This window comes from Tripterygium wilfordii, chromosome 17 (genome assembly GCF_013401445.1).
Source record: "Tripterygium wilfordii isolate XIE 37 chromosome 17, ASM1340144v1, whole genome shotgun sequence".
NCBI classification, from domain to species: domain Eukaryota; kingdom Viridiplantae; phylum Streptophyta; class Magnoliopsida; order Celastrales; family Celastraceae; genus Tripterygium; species Tripterygium wilfordii.
Genome location: NC_052248.1, coordinates 3,842,820 through 3,865,452, shown reverse-complemented (window position 1 = coordinate 3,865,452; position 22,633 = coordinate 3,842,820). Strand labels below are relative to the sequence as shown.

The following is a 22,633-nucleotide window of genomic DNA, read 5'->3' as shown; positions in this document are numbered from 1 at the left end:
CTTAACTAATTCCAATCTCATTCTGACTAGATAGAGCCGTCATCTTTATTTTTTTTCTTTACATGTCATCATTATTAATTAATACGATATGATAAATATTTATCAAATACAAATTAAGGATTTTGGGTTCAACTCTCATCTCTTGTTGATTTCTTTAACACAATTTTATGGGGCCGAAAATCTTATAATTACCTGGTGCATGTGGGATGTAGAGAGACACGTGTTTTGAATTTACCATGCGTAGTAAGATCGTATATATTGGCTTCTTAGACAAGTTTTTTGTCATAAAATAAAATCTAGTAATCAAACCAAAAACTATAAAGAAGAATTAGTTTATGAGTTTGTTTATAAAATTAAAAATAAACTTTTGAGAGAAGCTTATTTTACTTTATAATTCGATAATTATTTTAAAGTAATTTTATATATCCAAGTCCCTTTATTTCAACTTTTTTATGGATAAGTTCATGTTAGTCTAAACAAAAATTAAAATTAAAAAAAGGGAATCAAACACGACGGCATAATTAATTAATACATAAACAACGTACAATGCAGGTTTTTTACTATCATGGGGGATGTATGTGACATTTCTTACCACGTTATTGTATGACCAACAAAGCAAATTTTGAAGGGCTTCCGATGGCTTTGACTTGACTAGAAGCTAAACATAAACCCAAAAAACGTCAACATTTCATTGTTAAAGTCAATTTTATTTTTAAATAAGAAAATATGTATCATTTTTGGGCTTTTGATTTCATGTTTCGACACTGAACGGACGTACCTCGATACCTACGGTGAAAACTGCAGACAGAGAATAAGAAATTAGACTTAATGACAAAAATAATTTTCCAAAACAAATAAAGAATGTTTTTTCACGCATTGAACTTGACTCAATATATTATGTCATTGGGTGGAAAATTTTTGTAAGCACGAGCCTAATGGTCGTAGTTTAAATTCATACCATATGTCAGCAAATTTGTATGACATCATCCTCTATTATCAAAAAAAATTAAAAAAAATAAAAAAAAAAAAAAATATATATATATATATATAAAAATTCTCCTATGTGAACCAAAAAGTGTGGATCAAGTTTGTGCACTAAAATCCAATGATTATAATAAAACACAACATAAGTGGGGGCCACACATTTATTATGGGACCCATCACATCTATGATTGAAAAACAAGTACACAAACTTGGTACACACTTTTGGTCCACAAAAGGAGAATTCCTATATATATATATATATATGTGTGTGTAAAAAAGTTAGACTGATTGACACACACTGTGGCCGGCGTTTATTTGTTTTATTATAAGAAAACTTGTATTTCTTGTTGACCATTACAAGTTTACACAAATGAAAAATCAAATTTTTTTGTTTTATTAGTCTGTCAATTTTGAAATCAAAGTTTCTATTATTCCATCTAGAATGATTCCACAATCTTGATCCATCAATCATAGTTTACAATTGTTAATATAATAAGGAAAATAAGATAAATATTTCATGAAAGAACAAAGTTTTAGAAAAAAGGGAGTACATGATGAGCATCGCAAGATTGACTATAATAAGTCTGTTTGATAGACAATTTTAAAAGTAGCATATATGTTGATAGCATTGATTTAATAATTTTCATAAGTACACAATAGTTTACGAATAGCACAGTGTATGTAAGTACGAGGTCGATCCCATGGAGACAAATTAATTTAATTGTTATACCTAACTTAATGAATGAATTGAATGAAAATAAGAGAATGGGAGAATGATTTATGTAAGTAACCTAAACTAACAAATAATCAAAATTCATAATTTTGTCACCGAGATGAGAGAAGCCTAGGGTAATGATTTCACCTAGCAATCATATCACAAACATTCAATTAATTAACACACAATTATGGTTCCAATTCAAGAGTTAATTCTTTCTTAAATATGTTGATTTGTTGATCCGCGATGCCAACAAATATTATTAACAATGGATTAATCTTGTTCGGTTCGTAGTCGTTAACCTAAAGCTAATAACTCATTACGATCTAAAGAATTATAACAACTAATCAATCCCATAAACTTTGTTCATGACATTCGACAAATGATTTCCTTAATTCCAATTCTACTAAGACACGTGAATTCGGTTCGTTCTTTAGTCCTAGCTAGATGAGCCTAATTGACATTCAATTAGTGATCAGACAATCAAACAAACGATAGACTATAAGCATGGTAATTAAAGACAAGAATCATTGAACCAAAATCATGCATTCATCAAATCAAATAGCTAATTAATAATATTCATGCTAGGCTACATCACCCCCTAACAGTAAGAAAAACTAGAAAGAAGAACAAAAAAAAATAAAAGTTAGAGAGAATACGACTCTCCAACTCTCCTATTGTGCAGTTGTGACTCTCCTATTTATATTGCACGTGGACTGACTTCAATTGCAAACCAATTCCGATTCATTCTCTAATTTCCTTCAATTCTGTTTATTTCTTTTACTTGCCATGCAAGTCTTCTCCTTTTGCTTCTCTAGTCACATGGCCACATATAGTTTCTCTCTTTACTGCTTTCCTATTTCTCCACTTGACTTTGATTTCCTTCAACAGCCGCCACCTTTCCTTGCTTGATTTGTATTCTTTTGATTTTCTTCTTATTCTTCTTTTTAGGAAACCTTACAAAGCCCTCTTTTATTGTTTGACTAGGATTGGACTTGAAATAATATATCCTTGAACTTGTGGGCTTCTCCGTTGGGCTTAAATCACAAGTTCAAGAAATTCTTTTTTTCATCATTTTGTGCAAATTAACGTACAAACCAAACCAAAAATAAATTATGCAATATTCATGTCCATTCCCATAAATAGAGACAAAAATAAGTGTAAAGTGAGGGATAAAAATAGATAAAATATCATACGATCAAGCATATACTAGTTTAAATGGTAGCATATATATATATACTTTCTGAAATACTAAGACTGTTTTGTTCAATTTATGTTGATAACATATATATTATTTAAAATGTTGTGACAAATTACGTATTAGGGTATTACGTATTTTACATTTGACAAAAGTAATTAAATATCTAATTGTTCCATAATTCAAAAAATTCTTGCACAGTCTAAATTTTTACATAATTACATTGCAAAATATATTACATATTTAAAATAACATAAGAATAATTTCTTATGTTACATGGTACGAAACAATGGGAAAAAAATCACTAATAACCTTTAAGGGCAACGCAAAATCGCAAATCAATATATTACAGTACATATTTAATGGTCATAAAAAGGACAACTAATTGGAATGCTAGGGGTATATAAGTTTAGTTTTGGTAATCGTCATAAAAAGGCCAAGGTATTTTCATAAAAAATATTGAAATGCTAGTGAAATTGTTGTTTTAAGTAGCATTTTAAAATGGTACTTGATGTGGTTGTTTTATGCTTGTTGAGATGGTAAGGCAGAATTGCTATTGGTAAACAAATAGCATATATGCTACTTGAAATTGCTTACCAAATGCAGCTTTAGTAACTTTCAGTGGTAGTAGAAAGTTTGTGGTGATAAGAAAATTTTGAACACCCGTGCATGACTGAGTGAGCTATCGTGAGAAATATTTCAAGAGTGATTGACTGAATTGAGAAATTTAAGAATTCGGCGACTGATTTGAAACGAGTGATATCTTTCGATGATTAAGAAACTTCATCTGAAAAATTAGTCTGTGGATCTAGTGGTGAACTATAAACCTATGAACTCTAACAAAACCGAAACGTACAGGAGAGTAGTGAACTTAGGATTTTGCTAAGTAACTCCAGATATATAGATATGGGTTCTAACATCTCAGATGTGTCTGCAAGTAGGAAGTGTTGTTAACAAGGAGGAGATCCCTCACTACCAGCAGGAAATTTTCTACCTTGTAGGTCTCCAAGCAAACTCTATAGCCACAGAAATTGATGGAATCAGGAACCTAGACGGTCAAGGAAACAAAAAAAGGCAAGCACCAAACTGTTCATAATTAGATTAAGATGCAACCGGATCAAGCTTCCTCCTTCAAAATACAAATGATAACTGCAGATACAACTTCTCAAGCAATAGGAATCGACTACATGTCCAGTTGAACCCTTTACAGAATGGAAATTTATAGACCATATGCACTGCTTAAGTAATCAGTCATAATCTTGACATTTAACATGAGACTTGAGACCCTAATCCCATTTGCTTAAAAACCCGACCCTTCTTTCCGATCAGGGAAGAGGCCAGAGGGACCATCATTTGGTAACAAAGCCAACCTAACAAGACTTTCTGCTCCTTCTTCAGCAGATAAGACACCAGTGTTGTAGTTTATGTCTGTCTTCACATATCCAGGGCAGACATTATTGATTCTTGGCCAGAATCCGTGTGTATGCAATCAAGGCTGCTTTTGAGAGTATATAGGCAGGCAAAAAACTCGTCCAGCCTTTTGATTCAACTGAACCCTCTTAATAATCCTTCAGATATTGTTGCAACACCTCATCAATTCTTTCTTCTGTTAGATTATCAGCATCACTTAGCACTCCTTTAGCCCAGTCATTTGATACATACTGAAACAAAATAAGCAAGCCCGTGAGTAATACCAAAGACTATTTCTCGCAAAAGGTTGTAAAGATTTCTACCTCCAACTTTCCAATAATTGAAGAGACATTGACAATCCTTGGTGAATCAGATATCTGAAGAAGGGGAATGAAAGCTTCCTTTAATCAAAACAAAAACTGCTCTAATAGATTGTCGGTTAATGTCATATGTCAAACAACAGGATTCACTCATATGTAATCGCTCAAGTTTAACATAGTAGTGATAAAGAAAATCAAGATTCATTTTTACGAATTCAGGAAAAATAATGATGAAAAGAAGCATAAATTAAATTGATGAATTATATCAGAATCTTATGAGATAGGTGAACTGTAATACCAGAGATTACAACGAAAGCTTGCAAAAACGAAACTTGTGATGACTCACCAATTTCAACTGCAGATCCAAAAGTAAGCCAAAATGAACTGTTACCCATAAAAAAGTTCAATCACACAAAACCCAAGTAGCTTTTCAATGGTTGTAAAATCATAGATACTTGGATTCCAGTTTCTACTGAAACCCTCTAACCATTCTCGACATTTGCAATGTTTGTTGTAGGAAGTAAGAACAGAAAAAACAAGCTAGTAAAGATGTAAAGACAACAGAGTTTGAATCATAAGTACCAAAATATCAAGCTTCCCAAATTGGGTTTTGATGAAATCAGCCAGAGCAGACACACTAGCATGGTCTGCTACATCAAGCTGATGAAAAACCACATGGTCAGAAATACCAGAAGACTCTTTCAGTTTATGAAGAGCTTCAAGGCCTCTCTTTTCATCTCTTGCAGTTAACACCACCACAACCTCTTTAGAGGCCAACTGCCTACATATCTCCAACCCAATCCCCTTATTTGCTCCCGTAACAACCACATATCTGCACACAGAAATCCATCATTACAGGAACAAAAGTAAAGAGAGAAGCGACAAAGAGCTTGGAGTGTGGAGGATTGACTTAAACGTGAAGAGATGATGCAATCAGAAATGAAAATGGAAATCGCACGCCAAGTGCTTGATTAATTGCTGCAACTTCAAATAAAACAATACCTCTTTGTTGCTGCTTCTGCCATGTGTGTGATGGAGATTCTTGAATTTTAACCTTGAAGCAATGGCAATCGGGAAGAACTAACTAAGCTTCAATACCTAAATCCCTGCCTCTGCTTCTACAATGTTCATCTCTCTCTGTCATCATTTTAGCACATAGAGAAATGAGTGATTGTGGTAGAACTTAGAATTCTCTTTGTTGATCAATGATACGAGGTTAGAAGCAATAGTTCAAAATTTTAGATCAACCCTTATTTTAGATTTCTGTCTTTTGGATCACCCGAAATTCAAAAGGCTTAAACCTTGAAATCACATGAAACTTGGCGGGTTGACTCAAAATGTCGATCTTGAAATCACGTGAAACTTGGCGGACTGACTCAAAATGTCGATTAACACTGCACCAGTAGTGTGCCCCTGCCACGCCACTTTTTGCTTTGGCCAAATTCCTTGCTAGGTAGTTCATGGACGTGTGGGACAAAGGGAGTGTCATGATCCCACATCGGAAGATGTGGGCATGCCAGTGTAGTATATAAGTGGGAGAGCCTTCCTCCCACTATAACCAAGGTTTTCATGGGATGGGCTTCTCTTCCCCCTATCCCTGCCCATGAGGGCCTTGGCCACAGCCCGGTCCATTCGTGGGTGTGAGGGTTGGGCCTTGGATTATGCGTGGGGGCCCAGGGGGGTCATCACATTTGGTGCTTTCATTGAGAGTCCAGTGCCCCGACCTTGGGGCCGCGTCTGCGGAGTGGCCAGCCATGGTGCTCGACCCACGGGGTATTGACCACCAGAGCCCATGAAAAACTGGTATGGTGTGTGGCTGCGGCCCGACTGTACTGCCGGAGGGGTCGGCCATGGTGCCTGACCAACGTGGACGTTGGTCTTTAGAAGGGGAGGGTATTGTCATGATCCCACATCGGAAGATGTGGGCATGCCAGTGTAGTATATAAGTGGGAGAGCCTTCCTCCCACTATAACCAAGGTTTTCATGGGATGGGCTTCTCTTCCCCCTATCCCTGCCCATGAGGGCCTTGGCCACAGGCCGGCCCATTCGTGGGTGTGAGGGTTGGGCCTTGGATTATGCGTGGGGGCCCAGGGGGGTCATCACAGGGAGCGGCCCGAAATGGTGTGTGGCTGCGGCCCGACTGTACTGCCGGAGGGGTCGGCCATGGTGCCTGACCAACGTGGACGTTGGTCTTTAGAAGGGGAGGGTATTGTCATGATCCCACATCGGAAGATGTGGGCATGCCAGTGTAGTATATAAGTGGGAGAGCCTTCCTCCCACTATAACCAAGGTTTTCATGGGATGGGCTTCTCTTCCCCCTATCCCTGCCCATGAGGGCCTTGGCCACAGGCCGGCCCATTCGTGGGTGTGAGGGTTGGGCCTTGGATTATGCGTGGGGGCCCAGGGGGGTCATCACAGGGAGCCTCCCATTTCCACCTCATATTTGTGTAAAATCATGAATACACATATCTTCCAACTCCAACCAAATCATTTGTTTATACTCTTACAAGCTTATCATATTTTCTTTCTTCAAGTGGTTCACAGTGTTCTTGAGCACATTTTGTTGTCAAACCACCAGACATAAGACAGTTCTGATGTTTCTCTTATGTTCCAACTTGATGTGCTAAATAGTCCATTACATCCTACCATCACATGGTTTTGCTTCCCATGGCATCCATTATTGGTTCAGTAGCATTGAATAGGTCGTCTCTTGCTTTTTGCATATATAAAGCAATCCACATCCTCTGCCCTCTACACAACAAAGCATTTCAGCTATCAGAACTCCAAGATTTAAGATCGATATATCCTCTGCTGTGATTTCCCCACAGTAAGAATGATTAGTACCAAGAAGCTCATCAGATTGGCACGGAAGTGGCAGAAGTTTGTGGCAATCCGGCGAAAAAGAATTACATTCCCAAGAACAAAAGAAGCCATAGATGTGCAGAGTTGCAGCACATCATCATCATCAACAACTAAGGGCCACTTTGTTGTGTACACTGCTGATCAAATCCGGTTTGTGCTTCCTCTGCAGATTCTCAACCATGGAATCATCCGAGAGCTGTTTAGACTTGCAGAAGAAGAGTTTGGATTATCAAGTGATGGACCTCTTACATTGCCTTGTGATGCAAGCTTCATGGAATATGTTATTGCTTTAATCCAACAACATATAACTGAAGATGTACAGAAAGCATTGCTCATCTCCATTTCAAATCGTCGATGCTCATCATCTTCGTATGTTCATGAAGAAGAAATAAACCAACAAATGATCTGCAGCTTCTGAAACATATTCTTTTCTGATACTGTAACAGGAGAGATGACAAAGAAATAGCAGGGATGGAGATCTAAGACAGAATTCCAAGTGTTTGTAGCTGCCCAAAGCAAGAATCTTGGAAGAGCGCATTTGATTCATACCCCAAAAGCCAGAATCTGTAGAAGAGCGTGTTTGATTCATACCCCCCAGAGCCAGAATATTTAGACGAGCGCATTTGACTCATTTATTTCAAAATGTTCTTTCATTCTTATGTAACCCAACACAAGGAATTGGTCAAATACCTGATATACAAGCACCACAACTGAAGCTTTCTTCACACTCAAACTCAACTGCTACAGAAATTGATGCAACCAGAAACCCCAATGATCAGGGAAACCACAAAGCAAGCACCGAACTTATATTAATTAGATTAAGCTGCAACTGGATCAAATTTCACCCAAAATAGAGATAATAGCTGCAGAAACAACTTCTCTAGCAAGAGAGATCCACTCCACTTCAACTTATTTAGCCTATACATACATAAGAATGGACAGCTCTTAAGTTCCAGTAAAAGTACTGACTACATGTCCAGTTGAACCATCATAGAGTTGCAATTTACAAACCATATATGCTGCTAGAAAAAACAGTCACAATCTCGACGTACAACGTACTTCAAACCCTAATCATAACCTAAGATGAAAAAGTAAAGGAATTAATCCCATTTGCTTAAAAGGCTACCTCTTCCTTTTGATTAAAGAAGAGGCCAGAAGGACCATCATCTGGCAACAAAGCCAACCTAACAGGATTCTCTGCTCCTTCTTCAACAGATAAGAAACCAGTGTTGTAGTTTATGTCTGTCTTCACAAATCCAGGGCAGACACTATTGATTCTGAAAGTAGGGTACTTCTTGGCCAGAATCCTTGTGTATGCATTCATCGCTGCTTTTGAAAGTATATAGACAGAACCAAAACTCGGCCAGCCTTTCGATTCAACAGAACCTTCTTTATAATCTTTCAGATATTGATGCAACACCTCATCAATTCTTTCTTCTGTTAGATTATCAGCATCACTTAGCACTCCTTTAGCCCATTCATGTGGTACATTCTGAAACAAATTAAAGAAGTTTAACTCAACCATGTGTAATACCAAAGACAAGTTATCTGTTGCAAAAGGTTGTGAAGATTTCTACCTCCAACCTTCCCATGGATGAAGAGACATTGACAATCCTTGGTGAATTGGATATCTGAAGAAGGGGAATGAATGCTTCTACCATTCGTTTTGAGCCATAATAGTTTATATTCAAGCATTCTTCAGCCAGTTCGTAGCTTGCATTTCTTAACAATTCCTTCCAAATGATTTGACCACCTTCCTGGATTAGTTAGAAGAGCTTTGTTATCCTTGTTAGCTATATGAAATGACGTCCAATATTACTTGAGTAGAACAAATTTGTGAAATGAACTCTTCTTCTGCGCCAATGTGTTTTCCAGCTTTCCTTTCCTCAATTGGGTTAACAGTTATGACTACCAACCAGATTATGGTAATTGCTAAATCCCATTTAGAAAACTCACCTTAGTCGCTGCTCTATAAGCATCTTCATCAATACTGGCTCCAACAACCCCAGCATTGTTCACCTGCGCTTCACTTCTTCAAAATCAACCCAGAAATTTTTTCAAAGAAAAAAAAAGGGAAAATGTACATCCAAATAAAGAATTTCAACTAGATTGTATTACCACTTAGTTGACGCCAAAATCTTCAGCTTCAAATAGATTAATTAATATGCTTCTTTCAAGTTTCAATCAAAATAAACACTGCTCTAGTAATAAATTGTCAGTTAATGTCATATGTAAAAAACAGGATTTCACTCATATGTATTCTGTGAAGTGTGATATAGAAGTGATAAAAAATTAGGATTCATTTCAGCATCTTAGTAAATAGATGAACAGTACTATGAGATCACAAAGAAAGCTCCAAAAATGGGGACATGCAAAATCACCAATTTCAGCAAATCCAAAAAATAAAGCCAAAATGAACTGTTATCCATAAAACTACTAAAAGTTCAATTACACAACCAAAACCAAATAATGTTCAATTGCACTAAAATCAAAGATACTTGGATTACAGAACTTCCCAAACCCTTAAGGCGACAGAGTCATGTGCTCTATGTTAGTGTTTGTCTATATGAAGAACCAAAGAAACCAATGGCCAGATGGGTATACCATTAGAGTTAAATTATATCGCCAAATCAGTGCATGCAAATGTAATTTCTCCACATATGCATATACGTATCTTGTAGGAAGTAGGAATAGAAAAACAAGAAAGTAAAGATGCAAAGACAACTGAGTTTGAATTATCAGTACCAAAATATCAAGCTTCCCAAAATGGGTTTTGACGAAATCAGCCAGAGCAGAGACGCTAGCATGGTCTGCTACATCAAGCTGATGAAAAACCACATATTCAGAAATACCAGAAGACTCTTTCAGTTTATGAAGAGCTTCTAGGCCTCTCTTTTCATCTCTTGCAGTTAACACCACCACAATCCCTTTAGAGGCCAACTGCCTACATATCTCCAACCCAATCCCCTTATTTGCTCCCGTAACAACCGCATATCTGCACATAGAAATCCATCATTACAGGAACAAAAGAGCCTGGAGTGTGGAGGATGAGTTAAACGTGAAGAGAGATGCAATCAGAAATGAAAGTGGAAATCGCACATCAAGTGTTTGATTAATTGCCGCAACAAATTAGAAGAAGAGGACAACATGAAACAAGAAAGCAGTACCTCTTTCCTGCTGCTTCTGCCATTTGTGCGATAAACGTTTTTGAATTTGAACCGTGAGTAGTGCGAAGGTGGCTTCAACATTTAAATCACTGCTTCTGCTTCTACATTGTTCATCTATCACTGTCCGTTTGACCCATATGAGAAGACTGAGAAGTTATCCACTTTCGTCTCTAATCTTATTTGATTGGACAACAGTTGGATGATACTGCCCCTAAGAAATGACTGGTGGATTTATTCGGAAAAAAAAACCCTCAAATTCGTGATGAAAAGTACCATACATTTATAATTTTTCATAATTTTTTTAAAAAATATAGTGCACCGATTCAACACTAAACCTACCCCGATCCCTTATTTATAGACTTTGAAGATGATATATGTGGATGATCTTAGAGTCATGCAAAGTTTTGAATAATGGCCCACACATCTCTTTCATTACGTGGAGTTCAAGGCAAAATCGCAATCACTCTCCATCAACAAAGCCAAATTGAATTCGTCTTCCCTAATATGATCAAAAGCATAAAAGCAGATAAAAGAGTTGGAACATAATATTTCGTTTCATCCCAGCATAATACAAACATACGTGCCAATCTGTGTTCTACAGTTTCTTCTTCTCTTAAAATGATATATAGGTAGAAGGAACGAGACAGATAGATAAATTTAAATTGTTCAGAGTTGTCCATTTCTCTTGAAAGCTTTCAGAAAAAATTCAGACCATCAATCCAAAATGTCATCTCAGCCTATCAATACTAAACCCATAATGTGTACCAGGCCCCCTTAAGAGTAAGATATATTTAACTTGTTACACCAACAAATCACATAAAAAAAAATTAAGTACATCAGAATTCAGAGGGGGGCTTTTTCCCTCTTTTCCTTTTATTATTTGCCTACTCAATATTTTAAGCTACCGGATAAAGCATAGCACAATACCGCCAAGCGTGGCTGCAAAATTTTAGGTCCGGTCCCCTCTGCAGCAAATTAGCCTGAGAAGATGATGACAATGGAAGGGCTAAGAATGGTTTATTTCTCATGAACAAGAGGGCTGTAAACTGGGAACCACATGTTATGTTTCACATACTCCACTGTCTCCTCCTGCAGCCAAGATCATATAATTTAGAAAATGACAAGATTGATTTAAACAATAAACAAGAGTTTATTGCATCTGCTCTGGTATTTTACCAAAACAAAAAACAAAACAAAACAAAACAAAAAAAGTCACTCATACTTTTGACATTAGCATAAGCTCTTTGGGTCCGATGTCACCATGTCCTTCAGCAAGCTCTTCTGCAACAGCTGCACGTAAAACAGCAGCCCCAACCTCTGCTGTAATATCTCGAATACTGTATCATGCACAACATAGCTTTCTTAATATAAGTCTGTAAAATCAGACATGAGCCAATTTTTATAGTTATCAATACGAGTTACACAATCTATAATGAATATGCTATCAGCATCCCTTCATGTAAATGATGATTTCTTTAGTAAACAGTAAACACGCACGCGCACACACACAAAAAAAAAAAAACACTCTAATCTTTAATGTTGAGCAGAGAAAACAAACAAAACCAAAAGGAAAAGAAAAACGATAACTGCCTTATGCACGTAACGAAGAGTGACTGGAAAGATAATGAGAAAGACTCAAACTACCAAAGAGCATTCATGCAAACTACTGATTCAAGCTCACCAGGAAATATCATAGGCTTTTCCTAGTCTTTTTTCCCACTAAAGAATCGTAATGCAAGAAATTACAAATATAGATACTAAGCTTGAGAGGGAAAGATTTTCCTCAGAACTGGAAATATTACCTATTTATAGATGGATATAAGATTCCCTTTTGGATTTCTTCATCAGTCATATAAGAAGCAAGGCTGTAAAATGACATCATGTCAGCAAGCAGTAAAAGGAGGCTTGAAGCCACTCTATCACAACAAAAAGGAATTTACAAAAATATAAAACCTTACTTTTCATTTCAATAAATTATAGCAGTGAAACTTAAATCTGTTTCAGGTCAAACTTGTTTTATGCATGCATACAAAAAACAACAGTCAATACCACCATTGACTTCATAGTTCATAGTCTAGCCAACCTAGTGGACATACCCACCACAAAAATTCAGCACTCAAAAATCATTTCTACAGAAATCTGAATCCAAAGTCCTAAGAAATAAGCTTATAAATGAAATGATGAAAACGAAAGAACATCGAATTAAAAAAAGAAACTCAAGCTCAATGACAGATTTCAAGACCTCATAAAAACTCGGAGGTTAGTATAAAATTGTACATTAACTGCAGATTGAGTAGGATTACACATACTTGGAGGCTGGAGCTATTACATTACAGTCAATTAAAACATCCATCTATCCTTCTTCAGCAAAAACACTGGTTCTCACATAAATAAAGCACTGAAGCAAAGGTGAAAAACATTAGGAGTATTATACCATTCAGAAGCGGCTTGTAACATTCCATCTGTTATAATACGAGCACCTGACAGAAGACTTCCCAAACCAATCCTAACAGATGGCAGAAAAATTGTTGTCAGTATGTTTAAACATAATTAACAGAAGATAAAATTCAGTCCAAAAAATGAAAAAGAGGGAAAAGAAGACACAAACCCGGGAAACAGGTACATGTTATTTGCTTGATTTACATGCCCTAATTTTCCATTTCCTGAAAATACATCATGGTTGTGAGGATTAGTAAAATATCCAAAAATCATGTTATTTGTTATTTGATAATGCAGGCTGACGAAGCTCAAATGTTAGGTAAAGAATCACCACTCATCTTGTTCATAATAAGGTGCCAAAAGTATTCCAAGATATATGAAGAATAAAAATCAATAAGATTGTAGCATACCGAGATCAACATTTTCAAAAGGGCTTCCACTGGCAAAAACTATGTTTTCTCCAGCATGCTTAAAAGCATCAATGGCAGTGCATTCCGCTGTTACATACAGTTACAGAAACCATGTCAACTGGGAAAAAAATTAGCGTGAACTGTAAAAACTTGAAAAAGATAGCCAAAATGAACCATTCATGGTGGGATTGGACATAGCAAATATAGCTGGTTTGGGCGAATCAGATTTTCGCATGGCCTTGAGCACCTGATTCATATGAAACCCAAAAAAAATGTAAGCATCCAGAGAGAAACATCGAATCACAAATCTAAATCAGAAAAATAAAAATGATTTTCCACATATAATGCTTCTCAAGGTAATACTACTTAAAGAGAAAAGGGGGGGGGGGGGTCGGTGAAATTGAAAACAAAACTAAGTTGGGTTTTTACCTCCTCATGGAAGATCCCACCAACTCCAGACAAACCAAGCAATACATGCGGTTTGACCTTTTTAACCTGCATAACATTCAGGCATAAGCAATTAAATGTATATCCTAGAGGTGAGTGGTTCAACTCTCTCAACCAAGATATTGCAAAACAAACATTAAATATAATAAAATTTTAGGCAAAGGGAAACAATTCCAATGCGCAAGGCTCCCGCAGTCGGTAGGGTCGGGGACAGGAACAATGTATGCGGACTTTACTCCCATAATATGTGAAAAAGGTTGTTTCCAGGAATTGAACCTAATCTCTAGGTAACACCCCCTACAACTCTACCAATGGGCCACATGTTTAATGAAATTTTATTAAACATTATGTTTTATTAAAGCTGTGATCAGCAGTGTACCACTTCAATTAGACTAGCTCCCTCCTTGAGTCCCAGTCCTTCGATATCACTCAAGGTTTTAGCGAATGGTGCCGCTGCGGGATCAATGTGTTTCCTCTCTTTAGTGATGAGACCCTGCACCAAAATTTAAAAGCCTGTATTAATTAATCAGAGAGATGCTTCCACAATGTTAATAAATATTAGTTCATCTAGATGAAAACTTAAGATCATATTCTAACTTCTTGGACATTTTAACTAACAACAAAATATCACTATTACTATTGCATCAAATATAACCTATTACACCAAAATACCTATCCTTGATAGATATGTTCTGAAATGAATTCAATAATCAAAGCGATCTGAAATTAAAACAAATGTCTTTCTTCTGCGAAGGGATATGCTATGTGCTATTAGCCTATTATAGAACTTCTAGAATAGAAAAGATAAGAGTAGGATTATACATCTTTATCTAGCAGGAAAAAAGGCTTCGTAGCTGTTTCACTGTTCCCTGACATTCTTGTGGCAGCCTGTACAGCCATGTTAAGAACACCAAGCCCTGCACTGAAAGCAGAAAAGAGAATGGCTAATAACAAATGCAAAGGACAAGAGCATGCTACCGATAGAAAGCAATTCATAATGCTTAGATGCAGTAATAACTTAGCAGGTACCTCCCAGCTCCCACCACAACTATCTTTTGGTTCACAAAGTCAGCCAGTTGCCGTCCCTGAGCTCTAACGGCTCCCAATAGCCCCGCAAGTGCAACACCAGCAGTTCCCTGTAATTATGGAGCAAACCATCATAATCACATGGTATTCTTCCATATAGTGACAAATTGCACCAAATACTAACCTGAATGTCATCATTAAACATGCAAAATCTTTTACGATACCGTTGCAGTGTTTCAAAGGCCCATTTCATTTGAAAATCCTCAAACTGACAAGAATGATTCAAGCGCCAAATTACTTACATGAAATAAATTAACCATAATACATTAGTCGTAACTTTTAAAAGGACAAACCTGTACGATGGCCTTGGGCCAACGTGTAAAAACAGCCTCCATAAATTCATCAACAATTGATAGATACTCTTCTCCTTCCAACCTAGGTTGTCGAACTCCTAAATCTGCCAAAAAAAGAAAAAGAAACTATGTAACGAGAATATCATTCTTGCACAGTGCACTTTTCCCATTTAAAAAAGTATCTCAACCACAAAAATAGTTAATGTAAAGGTCAACAACCCCATGCACAAGGCTCCCACATTAGGCGGGGTCGGAGACAAGCAGAATGTCGCAAACCTTACCCCCGCAAAAACAATTTAATGTATTCAAAATAAAAATAGATTAACATTGAATTAGCCAAATTGCTTCCAGATCATTAGGATTTAAATCTTCGTGGTACAAACCTAAGGAATCATTGGTTCTATTTCTTTAGAAAATTATCCATTTATTGGTCAATCACAAAGTGGATTAAACATATTTAATTAAAGTATACTTGTGGAGAATAATGAATAATATAAAACCCAAGACACCAATCATATACAATACAGGCAATAGAGTGTATTATTCAAATCACAAGAAATAACTATTTCTGAGGCAATGAAAAGAAAACAAGAAGAGAGCCAATGCAATGAAGGACAGATAACAGCTATGATGCAAAAAAAGGAGCAAAAATAGTTGTGCATATTTTACTCACAAAGATGATCTTCAAGCAACTTTTGATTGTTTGTACCAACATCCAGCATAACTGGGAGAATCTGTAAAAGATGGACAGGGTAAATGTTATGACTTATAGCAGAATCTGCTACTAAACCAATATAGTAATGAAGAAAAAAAATTTGCCAAGGTGATATATTCCAAATACTTGGAGCTTTATGAACATACTCTCAACTTATTCAAACTGTACATGCATGCATGTATGCTCTTTATCACCACGTGTTCATAACCCACAAGAAATAAATTACAGGGAACCATTCTCTCACAATGTTTTAATAATGGCCATCAACACATCAACATGTTTGTTTACACAACAAATGGAAATTGCCTTGTCACAGCTGAGTATAAATGTCTGCTTACACAAGCATATGTAGTGCAAGGCCGGAAACTGTCACCAAAAATGTATATTTAAACATTCATGAGCAAATATACACCAAGAGTCACACAATGCACACGAGGGGGTTCAAACAACCAGCACGGAGAAGGAGGAGTGATGACGGCATACCCTCTGCGGGTTGATGCCGGCAGCCGCAACATACATATCAAGTTTTCCAATTGGTATGCCAATTCCTTGAACCCCTAGATCACCAAGGCCAAGAATACGACTACCATCTGTCAGGACAATCATGTCTACCTGCAAAACATTAAAAAGAAAAGAAATTTAGCTCCTGCCACAGGACGAGCGAGGCATATGGTGCAAATAAGAGCTAAATATAGCCATTTATGTTACCATTCACGATTAATGAATTTAAAAAGTAATTAACAACAATGGAACTACAACCCAAAACTAGTATGAAGTAACCAACAAGAAGGTTCTCTTTTCATGCCAGTAGGGGCGGGGGAGAAGTCAATCAAACTATGATTACAACATCTTAAAACAAATCAAGTTGCTAAGACGAAATTCAGACGATTAAAAGAGAAATTATTTGTGTGTGAATGCAAAAAAGAATTAAAGCTCCAATTTTCACCCAACAAAGCAAAGAAGTTCCAAATAAAACTTTTGCGAAAATCCATTTTGTCTAACTATTGAGTGAGGGTCCTGTAACTCTATAGAGGGCCTTTCTGAAGCTGGTGAGACTCCATCCTACAGAGAGGAAAAGTATGACGACTTGGTTTATACACCAGTGCCCATGAAACTAGTGCTTTACCCACAAATTTGGAACCATAAAAAGGGTAAACAACTCTCATGCACAAGGCCTCGCAATGGGGAGAGTCAGAGTCATAATATGTGAAGAGATTGTTTACAGAAATTGAACCTGTAACCTCTAGATTGAACCTGGGAATTGAACCACACAAAGGTAAAATGTGAAGAAAAAAGAGCAAAAACTAGATGAGTAAGCTCTTTTGCACCTTCTCAACAACTTGTGTAAGCAGATGATAAGAACACACAATAGAATTCAAGATAATTGAATTGGCGCCACCAAGTTTCTTTTGTACACTACAGCTACAGGGGCTTCCATTTTTACTAATTGAAACTGGGAATACAGCTCTGGCTTTCAAAGAGCCAGTAACCTCCTAAACCTAGCTGGAGCCAGGACCTCCAAAGTTTCCTTACCCAAAAACTGCCCTTTCTAATGATCTACTGCTACTAAAACTCCAAGGGCCACTAAAATTACGAAAGAGTTCCCACTTAACCTAACAAATATTCCCCATTAATACATTTTAGTAATCAGTCTATCAATACCCCTCCCTAAAACCTCAACATTGCCCTCAAGGTTGAATTCAAGAAATAGGAATCAGACAATTCCCATACTTTTCACACCCATAGCTAGAACAGCACTGGGGTTGAGCTCATATTGGTCGGCTGTTGGCATGTGCCGAGCACGATCCAAGGCTAAGTTTCTCTCTTCAATAAGATGGGCCAACACCATTAGGCCTGCAAGAGTCCTAATTTCAGCTCATATTTCTTCTCGAAGCCCATTAAGAAAAACCCCTACTAGCATCTTCTCACCGACATCATGTAAGGGAGCAAAGATATGTTCAAGCGTTTATGATAATCGGTGACACTTCCTTTGTGGCATAGAGCTGCTAGGCTTTCATGAGTGTTGCCCTCTTGAGAGTTCCGGAAACGCTATAGCAAGGAGGATTGGAAATATGGCCAAGCAACGATGGGTGTTCGTGCCTCCACCCATCGGTACCAACTTAGTGCCTTACCTTCCAGACAACCAACGGCTGCCGAAATCTTCTCTTCCTCTATCACTTGATTGACGGCGAAATAACGCTTAGATCGAAATAACCAACCATTTGGGCGTCTTCCATAAATAAGGGCAACTTAAGCTTCAGTCAACCAAACTCCCCCTCCAAGGAAGACCGTCGCTCAGGGACTTTGACGGCAACGCGAGAAGGCTTGCCCTTAGCTTTCTCCTTCCCGCATCAATCCGCGTACCTCATACATACATGTCTCCATCATCTCCATGTCCTCCTTCACGCTCGCAACACTCCTCTTCAATCCACTCATATCCTTCTCCAAATCCTCCATTCTTCCTTCCATCTTGGATCGAACCATAAAGAATCATCACTGCTCCAATACCAATTGATAAGAACACACAGTAGATGTCAAGATAACTGAACCGATTTTACCAATTGAAACTGGGAATACAGACTATAAAACGAAAATATGTAGCTCTGGCTTTCGAGGAGCCAATAACCTCCTAAACCTAGCTTTCAAGGAGCCAAGACCTCCAAAGTTTCCTTACCCAAAAACGATCCTTTCTCATGATCTACTGCTACTTAAACTCTAAGGGCCACTAAAATTACAAAAGAGTCCCTACTTTACCTAACAAATATTTCCCACTAATACATTTTAGTGATAGGTCTATCAGAGGACAAAGAGTAGAAAGGCATTATGAATTATGGAGATAACTGATAAATTGAAACGAGGAAATTACAAAAAAGAAGTCAAGCAGGTGGCAAAGACAGTGTTCAATTCATGCATTAAAAAATAAGACTTCAAAAGCCAGTTAACACTATGGAGGATTGAGTCTTATAACTTACAATAACAAGTATTCAAAATGATTGATTAAAAAAACCCAAAAGATGAAGAGCCTAAAATAGATTAATAAAATATCAAATTTATATATTAAAAAAAATTATATAATATCTTCAAGTAATTCAACACGAATCATGTGGCGCAGGGTTGACCTAGGAGCCAGATAGACAGAATCAATCTAATAATGACTATAAAAACTTGCATTTAGAAAAGGCTCAAAGATACTGGAAAAACTATTCAAGTAACAAGATCCTCAGAACCAAGTATAGGTCAAATGAACTCGACATGCTATTATGGATACCAATAAGTTTTTCCAGGATCACAATTTTTTTTTCCTTTCAAACAACCCTTGAGCTTTCCAGAATCAATTATTTTCAACTGAGACCTTGCTGTCAGAGACTTATCAAGTACACAACTCCATCAGTGACAATTGAAATACCAAGTTACTAATTCACATAGTTATTTTCACAAATTCAACTATTTCCCATCTCAAGAAAAGACCTGTAACGGAAAAATGAAGAACATAGGGATGAAATAGAGAATGTAGCTAACAAAAGATAAATATATGTTGCATGGCACTCTTCCAAGATTAAGAATGATACCTGCTGAGCTGGCCAATTATAAATCATTGACATCATCTCTCCTTTATCCTTTGCGCTAAAATACATTCCCCGTGGGCGTCTAAATAACCCTGAATAATTTTGACATACTAATCCTACCGTTGGTGTGTATATAACTGGTGCAAAGTCCTTGATATTATCAATAAGGACCTGAAAGAAACAAAAAAAAAATATATATCCTCAAAAATCAACAAACTGCATTAATTTGAAGCACGCATACGTCAGAATTCCCAACAGCACATACTCGGTAGTACAAAGTCTCATTCCTGTCGTGCAGTCTATTCAAGATCCTCCATTTCGCTAAAGATACAACACTTTCTGGTTGACCCTTAGTATTTTTCTCCAGTGATCGATATGATTCCACTGAAAAAATAGCATAAGAGGCAATACTAAAAATTTTGAACTCATTCTCCATTAAATGAAACAAAACATATATATTTGTGCGTCTGCGAGCACGTGCATGAGAGAGGGAGGGATAGAGAGAGGGGAGGAGGAGGAGACTTCATAAGAGTCTCATTCATATCAAGAAAGATTATCTGGCAAAGTAAAATTCAAACAGCACAAGAACAGCACAAATTAACAGGTATAGGTTATGACATGGTGTACTATAGTATTTCCTTGGGCTACACAAGGAGTCCATAGTCTCGAGGCACTTTGAGAATGGCCAGGTAAGGTGGAAATTTTTCTTTATAAAAATATGTCATCAAAGTAGGCATTTCAGTGAACAGCTGGATAAACCAAAAATAGCAGAGGAGGCATTTCATTGATCTTGTTAATGCCAACCACTAACAACGGAGTGAACAAAATCCAGACCAGTAAATTCTTATGATAAATCATGCATCACTAATTTCAATTGGCTTTTCATAACTATAAAAACTATACAGCAGGTCAAATGAGAAGCATGCTTTTTTTCTGCAATGAGCTGAGCCTTTAGTTATTTAGTTTCTATGAGATGGGATATCTGACCAGCTATCAACAAGCTATTGGCGACAAGCATGACTAAAATTGTGTGTAGATTTAAGAAGATAGATATCTTTAAGCAACAGAATCTAAATCACATTCGTACTTTAAGACATTAGAAATTTAGAATGCCATTGGCTAAGCAGAACAAAGATGTAAACAACTTCAAATGGTATGGAAGTAACTTACTAAAACGATCATATTGTTGCTCAAAAGATATAACACGAGGAGGAAGAAGGCCACGCAGTCCTAATCGATCTCTTTCAGTCAAAGGAAATCCAGTATCCTGCTCTTGAATCATCCACGGCATAGATAATATGTTGAGCAATATTTCCATCAATTAGAAAGAAAAAAGTAGAGTGCATCTTTCAAACATCACACAATCATTTCTCTTGGTAATATTAGATTGTTAGTGAAGCATCATGATGACAGGTTTGAAAATCTTGAGAGATGCCAGAGAATTCTTAGCCATGTTATGGCAATTAACACTTTTATTAAAGAAAATAAATAAGATTAGCATTAACCATCTAAAAAATGGAAAATTTACTCCATCTACAGAACGTACTCAAATGACCAAACGTCTAGGCACAGAGTGGACAACAGTAGAACAGCATGAAATTCCTACAGAAAATACACCTAATTCAAAGAAATAAAAGTCACACAAATAAAAGCAATACAATCTTCAAGATTCCAAATCCTGGTTCTTGAAGCCAATAAAAATCAGACATCTATTCTAGCCATGAACTGATATCTATGATTATTGTCAACATGTCATCCTAATCAGCCCAGTTTTTTTTATTCCCCTTCATTATGTGTGCATAACATAAGTTCTACTGCTTTATCAATAATCTCTAATTTATTGCATAACCATTACATAAATAACATGTAATTGTGCCACTCCTTAAGTGACGTAGTCTTAAAGCCTGCAAATTATTGCTTGTGCCAGTCTCTAGTCTAACCAAATGAAGTAAAAGGATTGCGGCAATATTATAATAGCTTGTGCCACTTCTTCTATCTTAAAGCCTGCAAATATCACAGTTCAACGCCATTTAAGTACAATCATTTTTAATGAATTCACAGTCAAAATCTGGCCCTTTCCTTTTCTATCAGCAGCAGAAAACCTAAACTTTAACAAACTGTAAACTACGTACTACTTGGAACTCATTACTTAAACATAAACAAAAGAATTTCTTTCAGTAAATCGGCATCACCATACACACCAACCAGTTCTCATCAAAATCTCTACAAGAATAAAAGCTGTGCGTAGCTGCTGTTATCATTCGCAATTACAATTTTTGTCAGCTAATTGACCGTTGCTTTTGAAAGTATAATATCTTGATCTCATAAACCAACACCAACTCAAATCTTTGAAAGAAAGAAAGAAAAAGGAACACTAACCTTATTGAACCAGGGGTCATGGAGGATATCAGCACCACGCTTGTGTACAATACAGGGACCAGGAATCAACGTGGAGAACCGCCTCGATCGGTTCAAACTCGACGCCGCGATTCGTGCAAGATTCCACATTCTCCGCGTCCAAGAAAAATCAAGATCCAATCACTTCAAAAGTCAACAACACAGAACTAAGAAACAAGAAACAAAAAACAAAGCTCTGAATATCACTTCCAGCTTCCCTTTCTCAATTCCACATTCTCTCCATCTGAGATCAGAGAGTGAAACATCAGCAACCGTGGTCTTCCTCCGCGATTATATTTAGCGATAAGATTTCAAGATTTGCTCTCGATTTTTTTATTTTTAAATTTTTTGTTTGTATTTATTGAATTTCGGCCATGGACTTGGGTCCACGGTCGTGTTTGTGGATGTGGAGCGTAGAAAAAACAGTTGAAGCGGTCCGAGAAAGCGAGAGGTAAGTGGTGAGGGTTATACTCTTCCCGACAAAATGAAGGGCAGAAAGGGTATATAATATATATGGGAATATTATGTGCATCGTTCGTTGTATGTACAAGCACACAAAATGGGAAGTTGGCACGTGGGTTAAAGGTGGGTTAAATTTTTCCTTTTAATTTCGAAAATTATATT

The 22,633-nt window shown here is 36.9% G+C and overlaps 4 protein-coding genes across 6 annotated transcripts; 1 reads left to right on the top strand and 3 right to left on the bottom strand.

Annotated features, from left to right (window-relative positions):
* Positions 1-3,974: 3,974 nt before the first annotated feature.
* Positions 3,975-6,105, bottom strand: LOC119982707 ((+)-neomenthol dehydrogenase-like). 3 transcript variants are annotated; one of them, XM_038826210.1, is made up of 5 exons: positions 5,630-6,105; positions 5,210-5,459; positions 4,974-4,982; positions 4,631-4,684; positions 3,975-4,558 (listed from the first exon to the last, which is right to left on the bottom strand). In XM_038826210.1, exons 1-5 carry the CDS (start codon positions 5,650-5,652, stop codon positions 4,457-4,459), a joined length of 438 nt encoding a protein of 145 aa, XP_038682138.1. In that variant the 5' UTR covers positions 5,653-6,105; the 3' UTR covers positions 3,975-4,456. The 3 variants fall into 3 exon arrangements, with proteins under 3 accessions (XP_038682138.1, XP_038682139.1, XP_038682140.1); XM_038826211.1 differs by lacking the exon at positions 4,974-4,982; XM_038826212.1 differs by lacking the exons at positions 4,631-4,684; positions 4,974-4,982.
* Positions 6,106-7,046: 941 nt separating this feature from the next.
* LOC119982706 (auxin-responsive protein SAUR68-like) lies at positions 7,047-8,124 on the top strand. The gene has a single exon (XM_038826209.1). It carries the CDS (start codon positions 7,461-7,463, stop codon positions 7,905-7,907), a length of 447 nt encoding a protein of 148 aa, XP_038682137.1. The 5' UTR covers positions 7,047-7,460; the 3' UTR covers positions 7,908-8,124.
* Positions 8,125-8,353: 229 nt separating this feature from the next.
* Positions 8,354-10,977, bottom strand: LOC119982703 ((+)-neomenthol dehydrogenase-like). Its single transcript, XM_038826204.1, has 5 exons — positions 10,657-10,977; positions 10,235-10,484; positions 9,446-9,508; positions 9,067-9,246; positions 8,354-8,981 (listed from the first exon to the last, which is right to left on the bottom strand). Exons 1-5 carry the CDS (start codon positions 10,677-10,679, stop codon positions 8,604-8,606), a joined length of 894 nt encoding a protein of 297 aa, XP_038682132.1. The 5' UTR covers positions 10,680-10,977; the 3' UTR covers positions 8,354-8,603.
* Positions 10,978-11,308: 331 nt separating this feature from the next.
* LOC119982702 (NAD-dependent malic enzyme 59 kDa isoform, mitochondrial) lies at positions 11,309-22,427 on the bottom strand. Its single transcript, XM_038826203.1, has 19 exons — positions 21,992-22,427; positions 20,783-20,879; positions 19,878-19,996; positions 19,616-19,783; positions 16,530-16,658; positions 16,005-16,065; positions 15,332-15,435; positions 15,163-15,246; positions 14,982-15,088; positions 14,775-14,874; positions 14,332-14,445; positions 13,935-14,000; positions 13,680-13,752; positions 13,506-13,592; positions 13,265-13,319; positions 13,091-13,162; positions 12,459-12,521; positions 11,879-11,993; positions 11,309-11,745 (listed from the first exon to the last, which is right to left on the bottom strand). Exons 1-19 carry the CDS (start codon positions 22,118-22,120, stop codon positions 11,674-11,676), a joined length of 1,815 nt encoding a protein of 604 aa, XP_038682131.1. The 5' UTR covers positions 22,121-22,427; the 3' UTR covers positions 11,309-11,673.
* Positions 22,428-22,633: the final 206 nt, after the last annotated feature.

Excerpts from the sequence above, each read along its gene's own strand:
- LOC119982702 (XM_038826203.1), bottom strand. The coding sequence starts at position 22,120 with ATGTGGAATCTTGCACGAATCGCGGCGTCGAGTTTGAACCGATCGAGG. Across the intron at positions 15,436-16,004 it reads GTTGCTTGAAGATCATCTTT|ATTTAGGAGTTCGACAACCT; the intron begins GTGAGTAAAATA and ends TTTTTTTGGCAG. Across the intron at positions 11,994-12,458 it reads TTATATCCATCTATAAATAG|TATTCGAGATATTACAGCAG; the intron begins GTAATATTTCCA and ends TGCATGATACAG.
- LOC119982706 (XM_038826209.1), top strand. The coding sequence starts at position 7,461 with ATGATTAGTACCAAGAAGCTCATCAGATTGGCACGGAAGTGGCAGAAG.
- LOC119982703 (XM_038826204.1), bottom strand. The coding sequence starts at position 10,679 with ATGGCAGAAGCAGCAGGAAAGAG. Across the intron at positions 9,509-10,234 it reads TTGGGAAGCTTGATATTTTG|GTGAACAATGCTGGGGTTGT; the intron begins GTACTGATAATT and ends AGTGAAGCGCAG. Across the intron at positions 8,982-9,066 it reads CATCCATGGGAAGGTTGGAG|AATGTACCACATGAATGGGC; the intron begins GTAGAAATCTTC and ends AATTTGTTTCAG.
- LOC119982707 (XM_038826210.1), bottom strand. The coding sequence starts at position 5,652 with ATGGCAGAAGCAGCAACAAAGAG. Across the intron at positions 5,460-5,629 it reads GCAGAAGCAGCAACAAAGAG|ATATGTGGTTGTTACGGGAG; the intron begins GTATTGTTTTAT and ends TTCTGTGTGCAG. Across the intron at positions 4,559-4,630 it reads CAATTATTGGAAAGTTGGAG|TATGTATCAAATGACTGGGC; the intron begins GTAGAAATCTTT and ends ATTTTGTTTCAG.